The 26,045-nt window shown below is 47.9% G+C and overlaps 1 protein-coding gene across 1 annotated transcript; it reads right to left on the bottom strand.

Moving 5' to 3' along the window:
• Positions 1 to 1,741: 1,741 nt before the first annotated feature.
• TAF6L (TATA-box binding protein associated factor 6 like) lies at positions 1,742 to 25,986 on the bottom strand. Its single transcript, XM_070950699.1, has 11 exons — positions 25,927 to 25,986; positions 23,217 to 23,400; positions 20,157 to 20,243; positions 19,106 to 19,256; positions 17,502 to 17,552; positions 16,607 to 16,701; positions 16,148 to 16,222; positions 11,570 to 11,790; positions 7,001 to 7,133; positions 6,789 to 6,917; positions 1,742 to 2,819 (listed from the first exon to the last, which is right to left on the bottom strand). Exons 2-11 carry the CDS (start codon positions 23,361 to 23,363, stop codon positions 2,028 to 2,030), a joined length of 1,881 nt encoding a protein of 626 aa, XP_070806800.1. The 5' UTR covers positions 23,364 to 23,400; positions 25,927 to 25,986; the 3' UTR covers positions 1,742 to 2,027.
• Positions 25,987 to 26,045: the final 59 nt, after the last annotated feature.

Genomic DNA, 26,045 nt, shown 5'->3' on the forward strand with positions numbered 1-26,045 from the left:
AATAGAATTGTAAGGTTACAGCCAATGATTGCAATGATACCTAATACAACTGTTAATGCTCTAAATTTCTTAGTTAAACAGCACTCTCTGTTGAAAACAGCAATATCCCAGAATAGACTTGCTGTACACTATTTGTTAGCAAAAGTAGGTGTGTGTGGAAAAATTAATCTCACAAATTTTGTTTGCAAAATTGATGATTGTTAACCCTTGGAGGTCTTCTTCTCCCTTGTCTCATTCCTTTAATCCAAAGAATAGTCACATCACCTATTTCTGGGATTGCAGTCATAGCATCCTCTGTGTCCACTCCTCATAATATGCCTGCAAATATCATGATTCTTAAAATGATCCCCGCGATGGAAAGCATTCCATCATTTAAATAAAAAGTGTGGAATGAAAGGGAAACAATAGTAAGAATATAATAAATAATACTAGAATATGATATACTGGTATACTAGATTCTGTAACCATTAGGTTCCTGTAATACATATATGCCTTTATATTTGTATCTCCTGTAACAGACATATTCTGTTATTAGGCCTCTGTAATGTATCTGGTATTTGTCAAACGTATGCCCCTGCCATTTGACCTGAACCCATATCGATCTTCTCCCTGTTTTTTCTTGTGCCATCTAAAAGCATGGTACGTATCTCAGTTGAAACTAGCCATCAACAAAGGGATAATTTACACCTCAGCCCTAATTTATGTTTGATCTGGATAAACTCCTACTTTCCAGGGCCAGGGGGCCAAAGTGGCCAATTGAGTAAATAAATAAATGCTTAAGATGACTAATTGGGAAGTTTCTATTCCCCCTTGAAGGGGAACAAGGAATGCACGGGCCTGGATTGGGAGGCCAGAGTTGGGTACTAAGCTGACGTCTCTGAGGGTATAAAAGGACACCATACCTTCCCCAAGGTGTGGCTATCTCCTCGCATACATTGTATCTGTATGTTCTGGATATAGTTCCACCCAGTATTTTGTTTTTGGCCATAAATAAAATCTGTTTTTTTGCAAGCCTCGTCTTGAGTCTCTCTCTTTGGCATTCTGGTGACTCAAGTGTATTTTGGGACCTTACACTCCAATGTTGGGAACTGAATTCCAAGAATAAATTCAGGAAATATTTTTTTATCTTTCAGCAGGAAGGCAAAAGCAAAACTGCTGTGGTTTTGAATCTAGTTTTTTTCTTTTAAAAATTTTTTGATTTATATGCCGCCCTTCTCCGGAGACTCAGGGCGGCTTACAATGTGCTCAGCAATAGCCTTCATCCTTTTGTATTTTTATACAAAGTCAGCTTATTGCCCCCACAAACTGGGTCCTCAATTTCCCTAACTTAGAAAGGATGGAAGGCTGAGTCAACCTTGAGCCTTGGCGAGATTCGAACCTGCAGTAATTGCAGGCAGCTGGTGTTAATCACAATGCTATCAGTCTGCTGAGCCACCAGGCCCGTCTTTTGGGGGGAAATCAGCAGAGAGTGCCCCCGCCCTTATTTCAACTGGATCTCTTTCCAAAGTTTTTCAAGTCAATTTAGCTTAGCTAAAAAGGTTTCCATTAGCAAATCACATATATTTCCTGTCCCATAAAAAATAAAACACTCAAAGCCAATTCTTTTGCTTTCTCTCCTTCTGCCCCACAAAAATTCAAACAATGACCCAAACCTCCAGCAAAAATCCTGCCTCCCTCCACCCCCACCTTTTTTTTTTTTTTTTTTTTTTTGCAGGTTGGGCTTCTGGTCAACATATGGGAGTTTTTTTGGTTAAGTACCAATCTTATTGTTCCATTTTATTACAAAATTGAGAGAAGGACAAATAAGCACATGGCTGGGGAATTCACTCCCTCTGAATTTTTAAAGGGACTTGGTTATTCCAAGGGGGTAGCCTCAGATTTCCATGCTGCAATCCCTCGGGGGCCCTTCCAACGGATTGGGGACAAGTCCTGGATGGAAGTGGCCCCAGGGTATTGGTGGTGGGTTTCTGGGTGTGGGGCACCAGGAGCTCCCAAACAGATGTTCCTGCTTGGAAAAGACCCATTGCTCAGAGAGGTAAGTAGAGGGAATAGTCCGAGTGGCCCCACTTTTTCGCGGGCTTGCTGGTCCGGCCAATCATGGGCAGCTTCTGGGCGTAGCGCGAGATGTGGGTGGGGCCATGGTGTTGTAAGAAACAGGTCTGGAAGAGGCGCCCCTGGCACCGGCGCTCCACTTGGCGCCCCGCGATAACAAAACTGAAGTGGGGCGCCCCCTGCAGGGAAAACCGGCACTTCTGGAAGACATCCCGGGCGACGGGCCGGTGACCTTGCTGGCGCAGGGCACTGCGGGAACGGGCCAGACTGGTTGAGCGGTGCAAGGCAGGCCGGCTGGCTGAAAAGTCCACGCGGGGGCTCTCCTCTTCCCGAGGACTGACAGTGGCGCTGGCGGTCAGCTGGGGCATCTTGCGCACGGCGTCCCCAGTGCCGAAGGCTGGCTGCTCCTTCTTGGTGTCAGTGGTCTTGGGAGGGCTGGCGGGCATTGGCCCCGCTGGGCACAGCCCCGAGCCGGTACCGAAACGGGTGGCCAGGCTATCCCCGAAGAAGTAGTAGAGCTCCTGGTAAATCTCGTTGAGCGAGACAGCCGGGGGGCTGGCAGGGATGCCCACCCCAGCCTGCAGCCCCCCGCTGCCCAGCTGCAGCAGGTGGCTGGCAATGCCAAAGCCGAACTCCACCTGAGCATCCTGGAGGGGGCTGAGCCAAGGCACACCGTCCCGCGGGCGCCCCTCGGGACCTGCACCGTCAGCCTGGATGGGGACCGAGAGGGCCTGGGCCTTCATCTTGAGAAGCCGCTCGACAGCCACCTGTGGGGAGACCCAGGATTGGCATAATTTAAACACCATAATTGCCCCCCAACTCCAGGCACTAGTTCGTTCTCAAGGCATCCAGTTTATGCACCGTTCTGCTGAAAAGAATTCAAGGCAGCCCCCTGATTTGTTTAGCATGTGGCATTTCATACATCACGGGTGGCATGTCATACTTTACGACCTGTAGACTTCAGCTCCCAGAATTCCTGAGCCGGCATGGCCCTTTGAATGGCTGCCCCAGGAATTCTGGGAGTTGAAGTCTACGGGTCATAAATGGGCTGTAATTCCCCACCCTTGTCCTGTATGGATGTGCGATATGTATTAATTTAGATTAATATTAGATTAAAAAATTAATTTTTAATATATTTAATAACTAATATTTAATATATTTATATTTATTTAATATAATAATATAATATAATATAATATAATATAATATAATATAATATAATATAATATAATATAATATAATATAATATATATTTAATAATAAAACTAAACCCTTAGATTAAAAAAACAATGAAATAATTCAGATACCAACGTTTAGGGCGTCTAATTGAAGCACCGCATCGTTTATATGAACAAAATCAGATGCAGCCAATGTGTTCTGACCCAGCTCCCCCAACACAACCAATGGTTGTACCTTGATAGTACAAGGGTTTAGTGCACCCTGTTATTAACACAGCTGCCTGCAATTTCTGCTGGTTCGAATCTCTCCAAGGCTCAAGGTTGACTCAGCCTTCCATCCTTTCTAAGGTAGGTGAAATGAGGACCCAGTTTGTGGGGGCAATAAGCTGACTTTGTATAAAATATACAAAAGAATGAAGGCTATTGCTTAAAGCATTGTAAGCCGCCCTGAGTCTCCGGAGAAGGGCGGCATATAAATCAAATTAAAAAAACAAAACAAAAAAAAAACAACCAACCCTCTGCAGTGAACTCAAAGATTCCTTTATTAGGAGCACCAGCAGCCCCGGCAAAAAGTTTCTCTCTCACCGCGGGCTAACAAGTCCGTCCGATAGGGAGAGGAATAGTTGTCTGCCCCGTCTATTCATCTCCCCCCCCTGCCTTTTATCCCCAGAGCTAGGGAGGGGCTTCACTAGCAGCGGTGGCTCTTCCGTCCCAAGGACCGGCCCATAGATTTCCACTGCTCTCCTCTCCTCTGCCTTCTGCGCATCCACACATCAGGCACTGGGCCCAGCTGTTCCTCCTCTTCCTCATCAGCCACCTCCAGACCTGGGGGCTGTTGACTCTCCATCTGAGGGCTGACAGACGGCCCAGGCTCCTCCTCTGTCTCTGTCTCTCTCTCTGCCAGCTCCATTCCCTCCTCCCCCTCGGAGCTCCCAAGTTGCCCTGATGCTGACCCTGACTCCCACACCTACGCCTCCTCCTCCTCCTCTTTTGATTCGGCTGCTGGAGGGGCCAGAGGGTGACAAGCCACAACACAATGATCCCTTTTTTACAATGATCCCTCCTTCCCTCCCTTGACTGGATCAAGCAAAAAACTAGTCCTCAACATATGATGCTTTATTTAAGGACCATTGGAGATTACAGTGTTGCTGAAAACAGTGACTTGTGAGATCCTCTCACATTTACAGGTATTTCTTGACTTACAACTAGTGACAGTTCAATGTTACAACAGCATAGAAAAAGTGACAAAAGCGATAGCACTTAGACTTACAGTCAGGTCCAGAAATATTGGGACATCGACACAATTCTAACATCTTTGGCTCTATACACCACCACAATGGAGTTGGAATGAAACAAACACAATGTGCATTAACTGCAGACTGTCAGCTTTAATTTGAGGGTATGTACATCCAACTCAGGTGAACGGTGTAGGACTTACAGCAGTTTGTATATGTGCCTCCCACTTGTTAAGGGACCAAAAGTAATGGGACAATTGGCTTCCCAGCTGTTCCATGGCCAGGTGTGTGATATTCCCTCATTACCCCAATTACAATGTGCAGATAAAAGGCCCAGAGTTCATTTCAAGTGTGCTATTTGCATTTGGAATCTGTTGCTGTCAACTCTCAAGATGAGATCCAAAGAGCTGTCACTATCAGTGAAGCAAGCCATCATTAGGCTGAAGAAACAAAACAAACCCATCAGAGAGATAGCAAGAACGTTAGGCGTGGCCAAAACAACTGTTTGGAACATTCTCAAAAAGAAGGAATGCACCGGTGAGCTCAGCAACACCAAAAGACCTGGGAGACCATGGAAAACAAGTGTGGTGGATGACCGAAGAATTCTTTCCCTGGTGAAGAAAACACCCTTCACAACAGTTGGCCAGATCAAGAACACTCTCCAGGAGGTAGGTGCATGTGTGTCAAAGTCAACAATCAAGAGAAGACTTCACCAGAGTGAATACAGAGGGTTCACCACAAGATGTAAACCATTGGTGAGCTTCAAAAACAGGAAGGCCAGATTAGAGTTTGCCAAACAACATCTAACAAAGCCTTCACAGTTCTGGAACAAGATCCTATGGACAGATGAGACCAAGATCAACTTGTACCAGAGTGATGGGAAGAGAAGAGTATGGAGAAGGAAAGGAATTGCTCATGATCCTAAGCATACCACCTCATCAGTGAAGCGTGGTGGTAGTGTCATGGCGTGGGCATGTATGGCTGCCAATGGAACTGGTTCTCTTGTATTTATTGATGATGTGACTGCTGAGAAAAGCAGCAGGATGAATTCTGAAGTGTTTTGGGCAATATTATCTGCTCACATTCAGCCAAATGCTGCAGAACTCATTGGACGGCGCTTCACAGTGCAGATGGACAATGACCCAAAGCATACTGCAAAAGCAACCAAAGAGTTTTTGAAGGGACAGAAGTGGAATGTTATGCAATGGCCAAGTCAATCACCTGACCTGAATCCCATTGAGCATGCATTTCACTTGCTGAAGACAAAACTGAAGGGAAAATGCCCCAAGAACAAGCAGGAACTGAAGACAGTTGCAGTAGAGGCCTGGCAGAGCATCACCAGGGATGAAACCCAGCATCTGGTGATGTCTATGCGTTCCAGACTTCAGCCTGTGATTGACTGCAAAGGATTTGCAACCAAGTATTAAGAAGGGAAAGTTTGATTTATGATTATTATTCTGTCCCATTACTTTTGGTCCCTTAACAAGTGGGAGGCACATATGCAAACTGCTGTAAGTCCTACACCGTTCACCTGAGTTGGATGTACATACCCTCAAATTAAAGCTGACAGTCTGCAGTTAACGCACATTGTGTTTGTTTCATTCCAACTCCATTGTGGTGGTGTATAGAGCCAAAGATGTTAGAATTGTGTCGATGTCCCAATATTTCTGGACCTGACTGTATATACCGCTTCACAGTGCTTTCCAGTCCTTTCTAAGTGGTTTACAGAGTCAGCCTCTTGCCCCCAACAATCTGGGTCCTCATTTTACCAACCTCAGATGGAAGGATGGAAGGCTGAATCAACCTGGAGCCTGGTGAGATTCGAACTGCCAAATTGCAGGCAGCTGGCAGTCAGCAGAAGTAGCCTGTAGTACTGCACTCTGACCACTGCGGCTCAAAACAATACGACCATTTTTCACACTTATGACCATTGCAGCATCCCTATGGTCACAGGGTCAAAATTCAGGCGCTTGGAAGCTGGTTCGTATTTATGACGGGAGCAGCATCCTGAGATTACGTGACTACCATTCGTGACCTTCCCAGCCAGCTCCCGATAAGCAAAATCAATGGGGAAAGTTGGATGCATTTAATGACCACAGCAAAAAACGATTGTAAAATCAGGTGTGTCTCCCTTATTAATTGAATCCCTGAGCCATGGCAATTGTAGTTGTAAATCGAGGACTACCTGCAAATCCTGCAGTTCTTGCCTGCTTAGAATAATCCTCTGGCTGGGAGAGGGCCATCGGTCTTAAATCGGGGACTACCAGCAAATGTTGCAGTTCTTACAAAACACTCTGGCTGCAGTTGCCACCATGAGACTCACCAGAATGGCCCCGTAGACCTTGTGTCCATCAGCCTTGACCTGAGCGTTGGACACCGAATAATCATCCAGCACCACCTGCAGGTTGGACCAATAGGTCGAGAGATGGGGGTACAGGACCCGCTGCACCGCCTGAAGGGGGAAGAGGCCCATAAGAGATCAGCACCCACTGGGGAGGCACCCCAAAACCACCAATGAGGCAAGCAACAACTTACCTCCCATCCCAAGGCATGGAGCCCCACCACGGCCCCATAGTGTGAGCAGAGGGGTCGGACAGGGTCAGCCAACACCTTCTGGAGGGTGAGCAGGATCTGATGGTACAAGCTGCTCACCAGATCCCCGTGAGTCCTGAGAAAGTGGGAAGAAAATCCAATCTTAATTAGCCAGGCTTAATAGCAGGAACTGTGAGAGGGATCTTGGAGTCTTAGTGGACAACCACTTAAATAGAAGCCAGCCGTGTGCAGCGGCAAACTGAATGACCTGCGTAGGTCATTCAAGAGCACTAGAGAATAATTGCCACATTCTTTAAAAGTGAGCACACATCATTCAAAGTGGTGTTTTGCAAACTTTACAGACCCCTCACATCCTGGACATAAACGGTTTCAACTCTTGCCCTCAAAACGACACTATAGAGCACTGCACACCAGAATGACTAGACACAAGGACAGTTTTTTCCCGAACGATTACTCTGCTAAACAAATAATTCCCTCAACACTGTGGAACTATTTACGAAGTCTGCACTACTATTAATCTTCTCATCGTTCCTATCACCCATCTCCTCCCACTTATGACTGTATGACTATAGCCTTGTTGCTAGTACCCTTATGATTTATACTGATATTGTTTCCTGATTGCTTATTTGTTCCCTTAATGACTATCATTAAGTGTTGTACCTTATGATTCTTGATGAACATATCTTTTATTTTATGTACACCGAGAGTGTATGCACCAAAGACAAATTCCTTGTGTGTCCAATCACATTTGGCCAATAAAAATTCTATTCTATTCTATTCTATTCTATTCTATTCTATTCTATTCTATTCTATTCTATTCTATTCTATTCTATTCTATTCTATTCTATTCTATTCTATTCTATTCTATTCACTTGAAGATGAATGATGTCAAGGGCAGGAAAAGCCCTAGTAAGACCACACCTAGAATCCTGCATCCAGTTTGGTCACCACACGATAAAAAAGATGGTGAGACTCTAGAAAGAGTGCAGAGAAGAGCAACCAGGATGATTAGGGGACTGGCGGCTAAAACATACGATGAACGGTTGCAGGAACTGGGCCTAGCTAGTCTAGTGAAGAGAAGGACCAGGGGAGACATGATAGCAGTGCTCCAATACCACAGAGAGGAGGAAGGGGGTCAAGCTATTTTCCAAAGTACCCGAAGGCCAGACAAGGAATAATGATAGAAACTGAACAAGGAGAGATTCAACCTGGAAATAAGGAGGAATTTCCTGACAGTCAATCAAGCGATGGAACAGAAGTTGCCTTCGGAAGTTGTGGGAGCTTCATCCTTGGAGGCTTTCAAGAAGAGACTGGACTGCCATCTGTCAGAAATGGTGTAGGGCTTCCAGCTTGGGCAGGGGGTTGGACTAGATGATCTACCAGGTCCCTTCCAACTCTGTTAATCTGTTATGCACAATCTAAATAACCTTGGCTTAATCCTGGCTGCCTCCCATTGGTGAGTTGACACACAGCCTCAAACCAGGATTTCTCAACCGTGGCAGCTTGAAGAGGCGTTGACTTCAACTCCCAGAATTCCCCAGCCAGGCTCGCCAAGAAGCCTCCTCAGCTTCCCAGCCTTCTCAGCAGTGTTTTCTCAACCTTGGCCACTTTAAGATGTTTGGACTTTAAATCCCAGAATTCCCCAGCCTGCTGGGAGGGCCCTTGGTACTCTCTGAGCTTGGTTGTTTTCTTGAAGACATTTCATTACCAAACTAGGTAACATAATCAGTGCTAGTACTGCTTTCACTATGTATTTGTTAAGTATCACCGCCTTAAACTACCCTGTTTTCCTGAAAAAAAAAAAGACCTATCCCCCAAATAAGCCCTACTTAAGAGTTTGCACAGCCAGGTGGCTGCCCAGTCCATCTGGATGCTTGCGGTACCATGGCCAGAAGGCAAGGTGCGGGGGGAGCTGCCCCACACACACTGCGCCAGCTTACCTCAGGGCCCCCACAGCCAGGCCATCCATGCCACTATCTATCTACTAGCAGTCGTGTGCAGCAGGAGCCCACATGGCCGCTGGCCCACTTCTTCTGGCTTGCTCGTGGCCACCACGGAGCAGGAGGTTGAGTGGTGTGTTGGTGCCACACCTGCTACGCAAGGCAGGTGTCAGGGCAAGGATGGCCTGGCTGAGGAGACCCTGAGGTAAGCCGGTGCAGGGCGCATGGGGCAGATCCACTCTCCCTTCCTTGCCTCGTGGCCCTGGCATCGTTCCGTTGTGGCTGTGAGCCATCAGAAGAAGTGGGCTGGTGGCCACGTGGGGTCCTGCTGGATGGGGCTGCTGCCTCGAGGTGAGGGAAGTGTTGGAGCATGGGTGGCCTGGCTGCGGGGGCCCTGAGGTAAGCAGTGTGGGGCACATGGGGCAGCTCCACTCCCCTGCCTCGTGGTGGCACTAGGGTGCCACGTGGCTCCTGGCCTGCTACGAGCAAGCAGGAATGGGCCTCCGGTACATGGAAAAAAATAAGACACCCCCTCAAAAATAAACCCTAGTGTTTATTTTGGGGCCCAAAAGAAAATAAGACTCAGTCTTATTTTCAGGGAAACATGGTTATCGAGCTTGAATTTGACATATTTTATTTAGCTCTCTATTATACTATTCTATCTACTATTCTATCAGGTTCGCCTGATACGCCAGTTGCATCCCTTTCTGGATCGGGACTCCCTATGCACGGTCACTCATGCCCTCGTCACCTCTCGCCTGGACTACTGCAATGCTCTCTACATGGGGCTCCCCTTGAGGAGCACTCGGAAGCTCCAGCTGGTCCAGAATGCGGCCGCGCGGGTTATTATGGGGGCGACATGGCGCTCCCATGTGACACCTTGCCTGCGCGAGCTGCACTGGCTTCCGGTGGTCTTCCGGGTGCGCTTCAAGGTATTGGTTCTCACCTTTAAAGCGCTCCATGGCTTAGGGCCCGGTTATTTACGAGACCACCTTCTGCCACCGATAACCTCCCACCGGCCAACTCAGTCCCACAGAGAGGGCCTCCTCAGGGTGCCGTCAGTCAAGCAATGTCGACTGACGACCCCCAGGGGGAGACCCTTTTCTGTGGGGGCACCCGCCCTCTGGAACGAGCTACCCCCAGGAATACGACTAATCCCGGACCTCCGGACCTTCCGTCGAGCTTTGAAGACCTTCCTATTTCAGCAAGCTGGGCTGGCTTAAAATTTTAAAGGGTTATTTTATGGGTAATGGGTTTTAATTTTTGGGAAGCCAATTCAATTTAATTCTGCTTTTAAATTATTTTAAATTTTATATTGTATGTATTTTAATTTTGGCTGTTCACCGCCCTGAGTCCTTCGGGAGAAGGGCGGTATACAAATTTAAATAATAAATAAATAAATAAATAAATAAATAAATAAATAAATAGATAGATAGATAGATAGATAGATAGATAGATAGATAGATAGATACCCATTTAATCCTTTTCTTTCTCTTTCCTATGTAAGGGGGGTTTTCGCGCTCGCCACGTTCTTAAGGTGGGGGGAAGAGATAGTGAGGATTGTTTTGACCAGGTGACTTTCTTTCCCGTGGGAACAGAGGCTGCTGCTGGTGAGAATGGAAGGTGGAGTTTGAAGACACCAGGAAATGTGGATTCAGTGTTTATTGGAGAATGTGACTTTTGAAGGAAGTTTCTAACTTGCAATATTATGTGGTGTAATTCCCGTTTGTGTCAGATCCAGAATTACAACAGACTTTGACAATTTGATGACTACCCAAATAAAAAAAAATCATTTTACCTAAATAAAAGAAATTTGTTTTGGAAGATGGACTTTGCTTATTTCTTTTTGAATGGGTTTCATCACTTGGAAACCTGACATTGGTATAACTTGCTAAAATCTCCCCTGGCAGAATTTTACATCCACCATGTTACAACATTCGTCACTGGCTGAATTCCCCAGCTTGGGCCGTCATAAACTGTGAGATACTGAATCACCTTGAAATTATGGCCTCAGCCTTAATCTTTACACCAACCTGTGGTTGCCCACAGCTTTGGTATAGCCCAAGAAATCTTCCCCAGAGGGAGGACAAATAAATTCATATTTGTTTGCGAAATTTCATTCACCGATGATGTTTCCTACTTGGGTCATGAAATGTCTGCAAGAAAACAAGCTCAGAAAGCACCAAGGACTCCACAGTCTTTCTCCTCCTCCTCTCATTATCTAGCACTGATGATGTTACCTAGTATGGTAATGAAACGTCTGCAAGAAAACCACCAAACTGGGAGAGCACCAAGGGCCCCACAAACAGCAATGAGTCAGATGGACTCCAGGACAATGGGCATAGTGTTGAAAGAAATTTAAAGCATATTGTTTGCAAACCCTATTCCTTTCCAGCACTGACGGTGTAACCTAGTTGGATAATGAAATGTCTACATGAAAACAAGCAGAGAGCACCAAGGACCCCACAGTTTAACCCTGAGCTACGGAGAATTTTCTTCCAATTTTGATTTCAGGCCTTCTACTGAGGCCTCCGACCCTCTGTGGTCTGTGGCCAGCAATTGCAAGCATGGGGCTCCAAGTCAGCTGGGCCAGTGGTCTCGGGGACATTACCAGAAGATCTGGCCCAAGAGCAGGGCCGCATAGTCACGCAGAGTCCAGTGGTCGTTCAGGGGGTTGATGGAGGCTGCCAAAGGTTCCAGGACACAGTACATGACGCTGGCGATGAGGCTCTTGACGTAAGACCCCAGGCACAAGTAGGGGTTCTGGATGAGGCTCCTGGCCATGTGCAGAAGGCGGTTGAGTTGCTCCAGGTCGTGGCTCACCGACTTGACCTGTAAAGGAAGCCAGAGAGCAAACATCTCACCCAAGGCAGACTCCAGCCTTCCCGAAGTGGTCCTGCCTACTACCGTTGTGTCAAGGATAACAATCTGAAAACAGTGGGGAGGCCCCCACTTCCAGGCAGATGAGCTTCAGGTGCCATCATGGGGCTGTCTGTCTTTCTGGCTAGAGGCACTGCGTGAAGCCACAATCAGTGGGACGGCTTCCCTCCAGAAGTTGTGGCTGCTCCATCACTGGAGGTTTTTTTAAGAAGAGATTGGACAGCCATTGGCCTGAAAGGGTCTCCTGCTTGAGCTTCAGGGGGTTGGACTAGAACAGGGGTCTGCAACCTTATATACTCAAAGAGCCATTTGGACCCGTTTCCCACAGAAAACATCGGGAGCCACAAAACCTGGGTGGGCGTGGCCAACTCAATGTCACTCACTTCCACCTGTCACATGACCCCCCCCAAGCCACGCCTACCCAGCCGGTCATTAGGGCAGAGAACCAGTTGTTAAAAAACACCGGGAACCACAAAATCCTTTTGACACATCTCTCTCTCCCTTCTCTCCCTCCCTCTCTACCCCTCTCTCTGTATCTCCCTGTCTCTGCTCTGGCCACTTCTCCATCCCCCACCGTCGCCCTTACCTTCTCAGGCCAGGCGAGGAGTGACTGGGAGGGGAGGGCGAGGGGTGGAGCCAGCCAGTATTGGGATCACCTAACAGGGAGCCACAGCAGAGGGCCCAAAGAGCCACATGCGGCTCCGGAGCCGTAGGTTGCTGACCCCTGGACTAGAAGATCTCCAAGACCCTTCCAGCCCTATATAATTAAATCTTTAAAGCAATTTAAATACAAGAGTAACCACAAAGGCCCAGGGTCCGCGGCTGATGTTATGTAATGCCAGGTCGGTGGTTAATAAGGCCCCCCTCATCTCTGATCTTATTTTGGAGGGGGGTGCAGACCTGGCAGGTATTACGGAGACCTGGTTGGGCCAAGGGGGGGGGGTCTCCCTCGTTGAGATGTGCCCGCCAGGTTTCCATGCATTTCATCAGCCAAGGGCCCAGGGGAGGGGTGGGGGAGTGGCGGTGATCATTAGGGAGAGTCTTTGTCCGAGGGAGACCACTGTTCCTCAGATAGCCGGATGTGAGTCCCTTTGTGTGAAGTGGGGCCGTAAGGTGCAGATGGGCTTGCTGACTACGTACCTGGCTCCCTGCCACGTGGCAGCGACCCTGCCCGAGCTACTCGACGTCATTGCCGGGGTGGCGGTCGATACCCCCAGACTTATTGTCATGGGGGATTTCAACCTTCCATCCGCAGGTGAGGTGTCAGAGGTGGCTCGGGAGTTCATGGCTTCCATGACGGCCTTGGACCTGACCCAGTTAGTTCAAGGCCCCACTCACATAGGGGGACACACTCTGGACCTGATTTTTATCTCTGGTCAGTGGTTGAATGATCTTGGTAGAGGGGACCTAGATATTAAACCCTTGTCATGGACAGATCATTCACTCCTTCAACTAGACTTTCCTATCGCCTGCCCCCACCGCAGGGAGACGGAACCAACCAGATGGTTCCGTCCCAGGCGCCTGATGGATCCCGAAAGGTTCCTGACGGAGCTTGGGCCGTTTCCTGAGACTCTAACACACGACTCGACTGAAGAGTTGGTGGCCGCCTGGGAGAGGGTGGCCGCTGGAGCTTTGGACCGCGTCGTGCCTTTGCGGCCTCTGACCCGATGCCGATCTCAATTAGCTCCTTGGTTCTCTGAGGAGCTGAGAGAGATGAAGCGTCGGAAAAGACGCCTAGAGAGCATTTGGAGGACTAGTCAATCCGATTCCGACCGGACACAGGTGAGGTCTTATATCAAGACCTACCTAGTGGCGATAAAAGCGGCGAAATCTAACCATTTCTCCGCTCTTATCGCATCTGCAGAGAACTGCCCAGCCACCCTGTTTAGGGTGACCCACTCCCTTCTTCGGGGGAGAGTGCGGGAAGATCCCTTGCAGGGTCGTGCTGAGGATTTTGTGCAATTCCTGCACGATAAAGTCGCTCGGATTCGGGAGGGCTTGGACTCCGATTGGATGTGTCCAGGGGAGGAGACGAGGGCAGGTCTTGAGAATGTTATCTGGGAGGAGTTTGATCCTGTGACTCCCGAGGATGTGGACAGGGTTCTGGGTAAGATTAGTGCCGCCACGTGTTTATTGGACCCGTGTCCCTCCTGGTTGGTACTGGCCTCCTGGGAGGTTACACGAGGCTGGCTCCAGGGGATTATAGGTGCTTCTCTGAGTGAGGGTGCCTTTCCTGCCGCCTTGAAAGAGGCGGTAGCGAGGCCCCTCCTCAAGAAGCCTTCCCTGGACCCGGCTGAATTAGCCAACTATCGTCCAGTCTCCAACCTTCGTTTTGTGGCGAAGGTTGTTGAGAGCGTGGTGGCACGACAACTTCCCCAGCACCTGGATGAAGCTATCTATCTAGACCCGTACCAGTCGGGCTTCAGGCAGGGGTACAGCACAGAAACGGCATTGGTCGCGTTGGTGGATGATCTCTGGAGGGCCCGGGACAGGGGTTGCTCCTCTGTCCTAGTCCTATTAGATCTCTCAGCGGCTTTTGATACCATCGACCATGGTATCATGCTGCAGCGGTTGAGGGGGTTAGGAATAGGGGGCACCGTTTTGCGGTGGTTCTCCTCCTTCCTCTCCGACCGCTCGCAGTTCGTGTTGGCAGGGGGACAGAGGTCGACCTCGAGGCGTCTCGCATGGGGAGTGCCGCAAGGGTCGGTCCTCTCGCCCCTTCTGTTCAACATTTATGTGAAGCCGCTGGGTGAGATCATCCGTGGTTTTGGGGTGAAGTGCCACCTGTACGCTGATGATACTCAGCTGTACATCTCCACCCCAGACCACCCCAACGATGCCCTTGATGTGATGTCTCGCTGCCTGGAGGCCGTGCGGGTCTGGATGGGGAGGAACAGGCTCAGACTCAACCCCTCCAAAACCGAGTGGCTGTGGCTTCCGGCGATATAGTCAGCAGGTGCCATCGCTGACTATTGGGGGTGAATCTTTGCCCCCCACGGAGAGGGCTCGCAATCTGGGTGTCCTCCTGCATGCGCGGCTGTCTTTAGAAGAGCACATGACGGCCGTGGCCAGGGGGGCCTTTTATCAGGTTCGCCTGATTCGCCAGTTGCAGCCCTTTCTGGATCGGGACGCCCTGCGCACGGTCACTCATGCCCTTGTTACTTCCCGGTTGGACTATTGTAATGCTCTCTACATGGGGCTCCCCTTGAAGAGCACTCAGAGGCTCCAACTGGTTCAGAATGCGGCCGCGCGGGTGGTTATGGGCGCAACCCATTGTGCCCGCGTGACACCCCTCCTGCGCGAGCTGCACTGGCTCCCAGTGGTCTTCCGGGTGCGATTCAAGGTGTTGGTTACCACCTTTAAAGCGCTCCATGGCATAGGACCCGGGTACCTCCGAGACCATCTTCTGCCACCAATAGCCTCCCACCGACCAGTTCGCTCCCACAGAGAGGGTCTCCTCAGGGTGCCATCGGCCAAGTTATGTCGGCCGGCGACACCCAGGGGGAGGGCCTTCTCTGTGGGAGCCCCAGCCCTGTGGAACGAACTGCCCCCGGAAATTCGTAAGATCTCCGACCTCCGGGTGTTTCGCTGCGCACTGAAGACCCTGTTGTTCCGCCAGGCCGGACTATCAACACAATAGTTTTAAATTGGGGTATTTAAATTTTTTGGGGTTTTAAATCTGAGCCAATTAATTTAATTATTTTAAATTTTACATTGTTGTTTTGTCTGTGTTTTTAAATAGACTGTACACCGCCCTGAGTCCTTCGGGAGAAGGGCGGTATAGAAATAAAATTATTATTATTATTATTATTATTAAAGGAGGCTGCACGCTATTGATTTATTTCCTCCAAGGGATATGGGTATAAATGATCTGGAATCGGAGATAAATTATCTTCCAGAATAGTTGAACCTCACACTAGTGAGCGTAAAAGATTGGTCGGTTGACTTTCTCCACAGAGAGTCTCTTTTCTGTTTTAAGGCCACCTAAGCACCCATTGTTCCTGTCAAGATTGAACTGCTTTGCTTCTTTCAATATTCCTTATTTTGGGTTCACTAGATGGACAGTTGGCATCTTGATCCTTACGGAAATATCGGGTTGCATCCCATAATTTTCTATAAAACAGAACACTATTGGTGGCTAAAGTCAACTTCCAAAAAGTCCTGTTATGTGTATAAAAAAGGAAACATTTTTGATTTTCGATGCTGCAAAGTTAAACTAAAATGGTAAATGATCTTGGTCAGCTCCTCTTGAATGGAGAAGGAGGAGCAATTTATAAATGAATGAATGAATGACGCAGTCTTCACTCACCCCACTCACGATGTAGACAAAGTAAGGCAGGAGAGCCGCAATCTTTGAATTGGTCTGTAAATCCTGGAGGGCAACCTAGGCAGGAAGGAGAAAGAAGGGTTCAACTTGTTGGCATTGGTCAACATTTGTAACAGATTAACAGAATTGGTCCAACCCCCCACCCAAGCAGGAGACCCTACACCATTTCTGAGAGATGGCAGTCCAGTCTCTTCTTGAAAGCCTCCAGGGATGAAGCTCCCACAACTCCTGAAGGCAACTTCTGTTCCATGGGTGGATTGTTCTGTCAGAAAATTTCTCTGAGAACTGAATGTTTCAGGTGGGTCCCCAAAATGGCCGCCCAGTAGAGGTGGGATCAGCCACGGGGACCAATTTGAGGGTTGTTGCGGGCCCACCATTTGCAAATCCCTTCATTTTCCTCCGACTCCTGTCCTCTCGTATCAGCAGAAGCCCCTGACTCACCTTCATCAGCTGAGGGTCATCGCCCAGTACGGCTCGAGTCACATGCTGGTAATATTTCAACAGGTCGTCTGTCAGCACGGAGACGGCATTGGGCACTGGAAACAGAAACGAAGAGGAGATCTTGGAACCCCAAAAAGGAAGTGATAGGGTAGAGTGGGAAACCAATAGACTCTACCAGTTGAATTACAGTTCCCAGGATCCCCCATCTCTTCACAGAGGAAGCTGCTGAGAAATATTCTGAGATTCTCCATTTGTGCAATAAAGCATTCACCGCACACCTGAAATATCCCAGTTTTATATATCTGGTCACACAACTCACCAATGTTTTTCAACCCAGGCAGCTTTAGGATGGACTTCAACTCCCAGAATCCCCCAGCCAGTATGCTTCAAAATGGGTGGACTTGAACTCCCAGAATTCCTCAGTCAGCCCAATGCTGGGAGTTGAAGTCCACACATCCTAAAGTTGGCTAGATGGAGAAATGCTCCAATATATTGAGCCTTGATAGTACAGTGGTTTAGTGCACCCTGTTATTAACACAGCTGCCTGCAATTTCTGCTGGTTCGAATCTCTCCAAGGCTCAAGGTTGACTCAGCCGTCATCCTTTCTAAGGTAGGTGAAATGAGGACCCAGTTTGTGGGGGCAATAAGCTGACTTTGTATAAAATATAGAAAAGAATGAAGGCTATTGCTTAACGCATTGTAAGCCGCCCTGAGTCTCCGGAGAAGGGCGGCATATAAATCAAATTTAAAAAAAAAAAAAAAAAGACCTCTGACGAACGATGTAAAAAAAAAATTGCAATTGTTGCTCTCAGACTTTGGAAAATAAATATTGTCATCCCTGATTGTGCTGGCCCATTTCAAGAAGTACAACCAAACCCGTGTTAACAATCCTTACCTGAGCCTTGTGCCTCAAGGTTACCTTTCCCATCCAGGTAAGAGACGTGAACTAGGAGAGAAGAGAGAACCAGTAGCAGAGACGCTGCCCAGAAACAGACGGGAAGTTAGCAAAGACCGTCCGAGTGGGTGGCAGAGACGTTTGAACCTTTGATGAGATGCGTTCAGAGGCCAGCAGGGGATTGGGACCCCTGGCCCATTAAACCCCTTTCGTTCGACAGCAGGGATGTCCAACCTTGGCAACTTTTAAGACCAGTGGACTTCAACTCCCAGAGTTCCCCAGCCTGCATATTAAAAAAAAATCCCTGCAGTTATTAAGAGAATCACATGGTCGTTAAGCAAATCCAGCTTCCCCCGCTGACTTTGCTTATCAGACTGGACAGCCACTTGTCTGAAATGGTATAGGTTTTCCTGCTTGAGCAGGGGGTTGGACTAGATGACCTACAAAGTCCCTTCCAACTCTGTCATTCTACTCTATTCTATAACCAGTGGAACAGTTTGCCTCTAGAAGTTGTGGGGGCTTCATCACTGGAGGTTTTTAAGAAGAGACTGGACAGCCACTTATCTGAAATAGTACAAGGTCTCCTGCTTGAGCAGGGGTTGGACTAGAAGACCTCCAAGGTCCCTTCCAGCTCAATTCTGATTATCAGAAGTTGGCTGGGAAGGTTGGAAATTCATTAAAATGCTGACTGCTGAGCGCCAAAGTGTGGATCATGTGACCAGGGGATGTTGCGATGATAAGTCTGAGGACCATTTATGCCTTTCCAGTTGTAGCTTTGAATAGTTCCCTGATATTTTCAAAAAAATTTTTTGCATTTTATATTGACAAACTAGTAAAAAATGTAAACGGCAACCATGAACAGTCGCTAAATGAATGATTGTAAATTAGTGAAATCTGGTTTTATCAACAACCCAGACATATTTTACTAACCTTTTGTTCCTGGGCCACCCACGTAATGAAACACACCTTGAGATGCGATCTAAGCTAGACAAAGGGGAAGGCAAGGCCGTTTCACCCCAGGAAGACAGTTCCATAGTCAGTAAGTGACCGGGAGATCACCAGATGGCCTCCCATCCCCCTTCTGTTCTGACCCAGCTCCTCAAACACGCAAATCCTCTGAAGTGAACTCAAAAAACGGCTTTATTAGGAGTGCCAGCAGCCCCGGAAAAAAGTTTCTCTCTCACCGCAGGCTAACAAGTGTTCATCTCTGCCCCGTATTTTATCCCCACAGCTAGGGCAGGGCTTCGCTAGCAGTGGTGGCTCTTCCGTCCCAAGGACCGGCCCATAGATTTCCACTGCTCTCCTCTCCTCTGCCTTCTTTGCATTTGTGCGTCAGGCACTGGGCCCAGCTGTTCCTCCTCTTCCTCATCAGCCACCTCCAGACCTGGGGACTGTTGACTCTCCATCTGAGAGCTGACGGATGGCCCAGGCTCAGCCTCTGCCTCTCTCTGCCAGCTCCATTCCCTCCTCCCCCTCGGAGCTCTCAGGTTGCCCTGATGCTGACCCTGACTCCCACACTACGCCTCCTCCTCCTCCTCTGATTCGACTGCTGATGGGGCCGGTGGCCAACAGGCCACAACACCTTCTTTCTCCCCCTGGCCTACCTCTCACCGCTGTCTCCGCACAATCCTTTGGTATGTTGGTGGCCAACGCGACCTCCACCAGGTTGACCTCATGGTCTTCTTGGAAGTAAAGTTCTCCTTCCTTAATGGCCCGGAAGGGCAGAGGGTCCGGAGAGCCATGGCCACACACCACCTGCAACAGCCACAGCCACATGCTCAGCATTGCTCCAGGTCAGGGGTCTCCAAAGTTGCTCACTTTATGACTTGTGGATTTCAACACCCATGGCTGGCTGAGGAATTCTGGGTGTTGAAGTCCACAAATAGTTTGGAATTTTACTGCCTAGGCAGGTAGACTTCAACTTACGACCACAATCGAGCCCAACATTTCTGTTGCTAACCGAGACAGTTGTTAAGTGAGCTCTGCCCCGTTTTACGACCTTCCTTGCCACAGTTGTTAAGTGAATCACTGCAGTTGTTAATTTAGTCACACGGTTCTTAAGTGAATCCGGCTTCCCCGTCGACTTTGCTTACAAAAGAGGATCACAGGATCCCTGAACACTGCAAGGGTCATAAATACGAATCAGTTGCCAAGCATCTGAATTTGGATCACGTGACCACGGGGCGACTGCAACGGTCATAGGTGTGAAAAAAGGTCAATTTTTTCCACTGCCTTTCTAACGGTCATTAAATGAACTGTTGCAAGTTGAGAATCTACCATGTTTCCCTGAAAGAATGAAGGCTATTGCTGAGCACATTGTAAGCCGCCCTGAGTCTTCGGAGAAGGGCGGCATATAAATCAAATTTAAAAAAAAAAAAAAAAAAAAAAAAAAAAAAAAAAAAGAAAATAAGACCCTGTCTTATATTTTTTGAACCCCGAAATAAGCGCTTGGCCTTATTTTTGTGGAGGTCCTATTATTTTGGGACACATGGAGGAAACCAGAGGAAATGGCGGGGACCGGCTACGCGTGTGTTTAAATATTTTCGGGGAGGGCTTATTTTCAGGGAAAAAGTGTATGTGTCCCTTACTATGGTAGAATGCAATTTGGCATCTGTGTGGACAAATCCCCTCCCGTGGCCCCGGAGCCCAACTCACTTCCACGTTGCTCCATCGGAGAGACCGGTTGAAGTCTTCCACCGTCAGCTTCCGCCGTTTGGTGTGTTTCATGAACTGGGAACTGTTCTAAAGCGAGGCAAGGAGGAGTAGGATGTAAACACAGAGCCTCCCACCATGCAGCCCGTCGGGTTAAGCACTGCACAGTTGCCCTTCGTGAGGGCTCCTGCCTTCCAGATGTGCCGATGAGCAATCAGAAAGCGATCAACAGGTGAGCCAGCTGTCAGGTCCCATAGATCCCCATCGGAATGCTGCCATTCTGGTGGGGAAGGGGCCTGGGTGGGGGAGGGGCATCTGTTTTGTCTCAGCTCCGGAGTCTCCAGCAAGAGACGCCTGGGAACAACTTCTTATTGGCTGCATTTCTCAAAACATCTTCATACCTGCGGATTGGCTTATTCAACACCGGACTGAGGGGAGGAGTTTCTAACTGTTTTAACCTAACGGAATTGCGCGGGAATCTTCAGATCCTGCTTCCTTTGCCTTGCTATCACTTTCCTTTCAATAAAAGTTTCCTTCTGAAATGCCAGTTATTTCAAGAGTTCCACTTTCTTGAGTGGAGAGGAGAGGCAGGACCTTACAAGTCCTTGCTGCTCCGAGCTATGATATTCCTGTCCTATTCTAGGACGTGGCCTTGCAGCCAGATGGGTGGCAAAGAAATGAAAGGAAGAAATAGCTAAATAAATGCAGGTAGTCCTTGACGTACAACCATAATTGCGACCGAAATTTCTGTTGATAAGTGAGACAGTTGTTAAGTAAATATTTTTGGCCCATTTTATGACCTTGCCACAATTGTTCAGTGAATCATTGCAGTTGTTAATTTAGTAACACGGTTGTTAAGTGAATCTGGCTTTCCCCCTCGACTTTGCTCATCAGAAAATCGCAAAGGGAGATCACATGACCCTGGGACACCACAGACGTTGTAAATAGGAGTCAGTGGCCAAGCGCCTGAATTTTGATCATGTGACCATGGGGATGCTACAGTGGTCATTAAGTGTGAAAACAGTCATAAGTCACTTTTTTCACTGCTCCTGTAACTTTGAACAGTCACTAAGTGAACTGTTGTAAGTTGAGGACTACCTGTAAGAGCATAAAACACACTCAGCTTGTTTCTTCTGGGGATCATTAAAGGAAAATACCCTAAAAAGATTAAATATTTGATCATTTATATTACTACAGCAGCGAGAATTGTATTCGCACAAGCCTAGAAAATGTCTACTACACCGGACAGATGGTGTAATAATCCGGAAAACTCGGAATATTACTCAGCTTGGGAAAACTGGTATCCATGGATAGAAAATAAAAATAGGAAATGTATAGAATAAAATAAGATATAAATTGTGTTTATATATATCTGATTAAGTAGGAATATTTGGGAATATATGAACAAAGTTAAGAATTGTGTACTGCCAGAATGACGTTAAATTACTACAGATGTATTTTTGTCATAGATGTATTTTTACTTGCATTTTAATATTTTAAATGTTAATAAAGGTTTATTTTAAATTAAAAAAAAACACTCAGCTTGCGTTAGCAGAGGAGTTGTGTTCATAGCATGCAACACCTAAATGAAAAAACCCATATTATAGGCAGTAATATTACAAGTGTTCCTTAACTTACAACCATAGTGGAGCCTGCCCACTACAGTCACAAGTTGTCATGGTGGTAACACAACTCACGTAAAGTAAAGACTGTGGTCATAAAAGGAATCCATTGTTCACGGTCGGCTGATTTTGTCAAAAACCCAAAGTAAAATCAAACTGCAGGACACCAGAAACAGCAGAAATGCAGGCAAGATGCTGAGCCCTAGGTAGACAGGCATAGGACTGTGGGGGGACAAGTGGTGGCTATTGGAACTGGGTCATAAGTACTTTCAGAGGTTTCTGTTGTAAATTCAAATAGTCATTAATAGCAATAGCCCTTAAGACTTATATACTGCTTCAGTGCTTTATAGCCCTCTGTAAGCGGTTTATAGAGTCAGACTCTTGCCCCCAACAATCTGGGTCCTCATTTTACCAACCTCGGATGGAAGGAGGGAAGGCTGAGTCAACCTTGAGCCTGGTGAGAGTCGAACTGCCAAACTGCAAACCGCTGGCAGTCAGCAGAAGTAGCCTGCAGTACTGCACTCTAACCACTGCGCCACTGCAGCTATCATTTTAATAGAATAGAATAATGATAGAATATAAGGAACGTGGTGGCTCAGTGGCTAAGACGCTGAGCTTGTCGATCAAAAGGTCGGCAGTTCAGCTGTTCGAATCCCTAGTGCTGCGTAACGGGGTAAGTTCCCGTGACTTGTTCCAGCTTCTGCCAACCTAGCAGTTTGAAAGTTCGAAAAGCACATAAAAAATGCAAGTAGAAAAATAGGAACCACCTTTGGTGGGAGGGGAACAGCGTTCCCTGCGCCTTTGGCATTGCCGGCCACATGACCACGGAGACGTCTTTGGACAGCGCTAGCTCTTCGGCTTTAAAACAGAGATGAGCACCACCCCCTAGAGTCGGGAACGACTAGCACAGATGTGTGAGGGGAACCTTTACTTTTACCATTAATGATAGAATAATATGGGGTAGGGGTAGGGGTAGGGGTAGGGGTAGGGGTAGGGGTAGGGAATGGAATGGAGTAGAGTAGAGTAGAGTAGAGTAGAGTAGAACAGAACAGAACAGAACAGAACAGAATAGAATTCTTTATTGGCCAAGTGTGATTAGACACACAAGGAATTTGTCTCCAGTGCAGAAGCTCTCAGCGTACATACAACAATAGTCATCGTAAAAACACATTCAACATTAGATACAATACTTAGTCATGGATACTAAATAAGCAATCAACATAAATCATAGTAATGTGTTTCCCCACAAATAAGACCGGGTCTTATAATTTTTTGGACCAAAAGTCCCATTAGGTCTTATTTTCGGGGCATGTCTTATTTTGCAGCCACCTGTTTTTCTTATTGTGTCTTATTAAGCAGCCGGTCATAAATCGAGGACTACCTGTACAGCTCCAAGGTTCCTTCTAACCCAATTACTGTATCCTAGAACTGCGGCCCTCACCTGGGTTGCTTCTCGCAGACGGTAGCAGACATCTTCTGCCAGCAGAGCGGCCACCTCGTCGGTCAGCTCCACACCCGCACTTTCAGCCATCAGCCGGACTGATTCCCGCGGGATCTCCACAAAGCGCCGTTCTTCCCGTTCAGACATGATGTCGGTCCTGGGAGGAAGGAGTGGAGCCCCACAGCTGTCACACAAAACAGAAGTCGGACACCGCTTTAAAAAATGCTTTAGTAAGACCACAGTTGGAATGCTGCGTCCAGTTTTGGTCGTCACAGTGCAGAAAAATGTTGAGATTCTAGAAAGAGCACAGAGAAGAGCAACTAAGGATGATTAGGGGGCTGGAGGCTGAAATATATGAAGAATGGTTGCAGTAACTGGGTATGGCCAGTCTAGAGAAAAGAAGGACTAGGGAGGGCATGATAGCCTTCTTCCAAAGAAGGGGCGGGGGTCAACCTATTCTGCAGACCAGGAGTCACCAACTGGTGGTCTGTGGACCACTGGTGGTCCGCGAGAAAATTTTGGTGGTCCACAGAAAAATTATTTGCATTTTTTATATTGCACTAAATCAAGGGTCCTCAAACTACAGCCCCTGGGCCAGATACGTGCAATGAACGCTTGTATTATTGCAGGGAGTCTCCTCCTTTGGGGTCTTTTTGTGTGGGTCGGAGGGGGGCAGAAATTCCGACTTGGGGTCTGCTTCGGCTTCGTGGTGTGGGGCTTTGGGCGAAGTCTGGAGGGAAGCGCTGCTGGTGGCGAAGAGCTGGAGGGCCTCGTTCCAGTGGGACTGCCTCATGGCCTGGAACTGGCTGACCATCTCAGCCCACTGAGCCCTACAGTCACCGGTACCTGGCTTTGCATTCCCACAGGTTTCCTTCTGCTTGGAAAGCCTATGCTCCTAGTCCTCAGTGAGGTGCTTCTGCTGAGCCTCCTTCTTGGTCAGATCCAATTTGAACTGAGCAGCTGTTTTGCCAACTCTTTCTCATGGTGGCTGCTTAGCTCCAACAATTGCTTCCTGTTGGGGCCCTAAGGAGCCCGGGCGGGCAGGCAAGGAGGGGCTGGGAGGGAAGGGGTGAGTAGAGGCTGGCAAGGTGTCCCTCGACGTGAGTGACATAAAATTGGCCATGCCCACTCAGTCACATGACCATCTAGCCATGCCCACCCAGCCGGTCATTAGGCAGATCATATTAGTGGTCTGCGGGATTTAAAATTATGAATTTAGTGGTCCCTGAGGTCCAAAAGGTTGGGGACCCCTGCTCCAGAGCACCTGAAGGTAGGACAAAAAGCAACATGTGGAAACTAATCAAAGAGAGAAGCAACCTGGAACTAAGGAGAAACTTCCTGACAGGGAGAACAATTAACCAGTGGAACTGCTTGTCTCCAGAAATTTTGGGTGGTCCATCACTGGAGGATTTTTTTTAAAGAAGAGACTGTCTGAAATGGTACAGGGTCTCCTGCTTGAGCAGAGGGTTGGACTAGATGACTTCCAAAGTCCCTTCCAGCCTTGTTAAGGGAGTCCCGAAATCACTCTGTGGGAAAGATGGGCTGGGTGCCACAATGTAATTTTCACATTCATGCAAAACGAAGCAGAATTCTCATTCTTAACTCCCCTGTTCCCAGACATCTGGTGACAAATAAGACTCAGGACTCTGGACTCTTGGCTGAGCAAACAGGAGCTGCAGGCCTACTGGAGGAAATGGTGTTTACCCCTCACAAATGCACAAAGACTGAAAACGAAAGCTTCCATCCCATGAGGATATTTTTTAACACAACAATGTCTGCCCATCCCAAGTCCTTGGGAGGGACTCGATAGATGGATAAAAATGACAAATCCGATCTGAACACCTGGCTGACTCGGCAACCAACCACAATGCAGGCAGTCCTCAACTGACGACCATAACTGGGATCCTTGCTAAGAAAGGCAGTTGTTAAATGAGTCACATCTGATTTTATGATCTTTTTTTGCCCTGGTCGTTATGTGACTCACTGAGGTTGTTAAGCGAACCAAGTGGTTGTTGAGCCAATTCGCCTTCCCCAAGTGACTTGGCTTATTGGAAGCTGGACGGGAAAGTCACAAATGGCGAGCAAGCGATTCTGAGACTCTGCGACCGTCCTCAATACAGGCCAGTTGCTCAAATTTGGATGCTGAAATGATCCTAAGTACAAGGACCGGTTATAAGTGACTGTTTTCCATGCCACTTCAAAGAGTCACTAAATGAGTGGTTGTAAATTCAGGACTACCTGCCTTACACCTCTCAGCTGCTATCTCCCAAGGACAGAGAGAGGGGAGAAAGAAAGAAAGGAGAGAAAGAAGGGAGGGAGGAAAGAAAAGAATAGAATATTCTTTATTGGCCAGATGTGATTGGACACACAAGGAATTTGTCTCCGGTGTAGAAGCTCTCAGTGCACATACAAACACCAAGTGATAAATCATGATCATAATCATAAAATACAAGAGGAACAGAGAAAAAAGAGAGAGAGAGAGAGAGAGAGAGAGAGAAAAGAAAGAGAGAGAGAGAGAGAGAGAGAAAGAAAGAAAGAAAGAAAGAAAGAAAGAAAGAAAGAAAGAAAGAAAGAAAGAAAGAAAGAAAGAAAGGCTGGAGAGGGGGAATCACATCCCTCCCAAATGCGATGGGGAAATGAAATCCTGGCGCAAAGCCAGCAAGGGGGCAGCAATTGGGGGTGGGGGGAGCAGGAAAGAGGCGCCACTCACCTTCAGCCCCGTCGGGGCGGCTCCAGCAGCAGCAGCAGCAGCGCCAGCCGCGAGGAGGGCTCACTGATCCCCGCGCTCCGATTGGCCGATTCTGGGAGCCTTACGGCCACGTGATCAGG

The sequence above is a fragment of the Pituophis catenifer genome, unplaced genomic scaffold (genome assembly GCF_029215685.1).
Source record: "Pituophis catenifer annectens isolate HBS135680 unplaced genomic scaffold, rPitCat1.0.hap2 SCAF_10, whole genome shotgun sequence".
Classification (NCBI taxonomy): Eukaryota; Metazoa; Chordata; class Lepidosauria; order Squamata; family Colubridae; genus Pituophis; species Pituophis catenifer.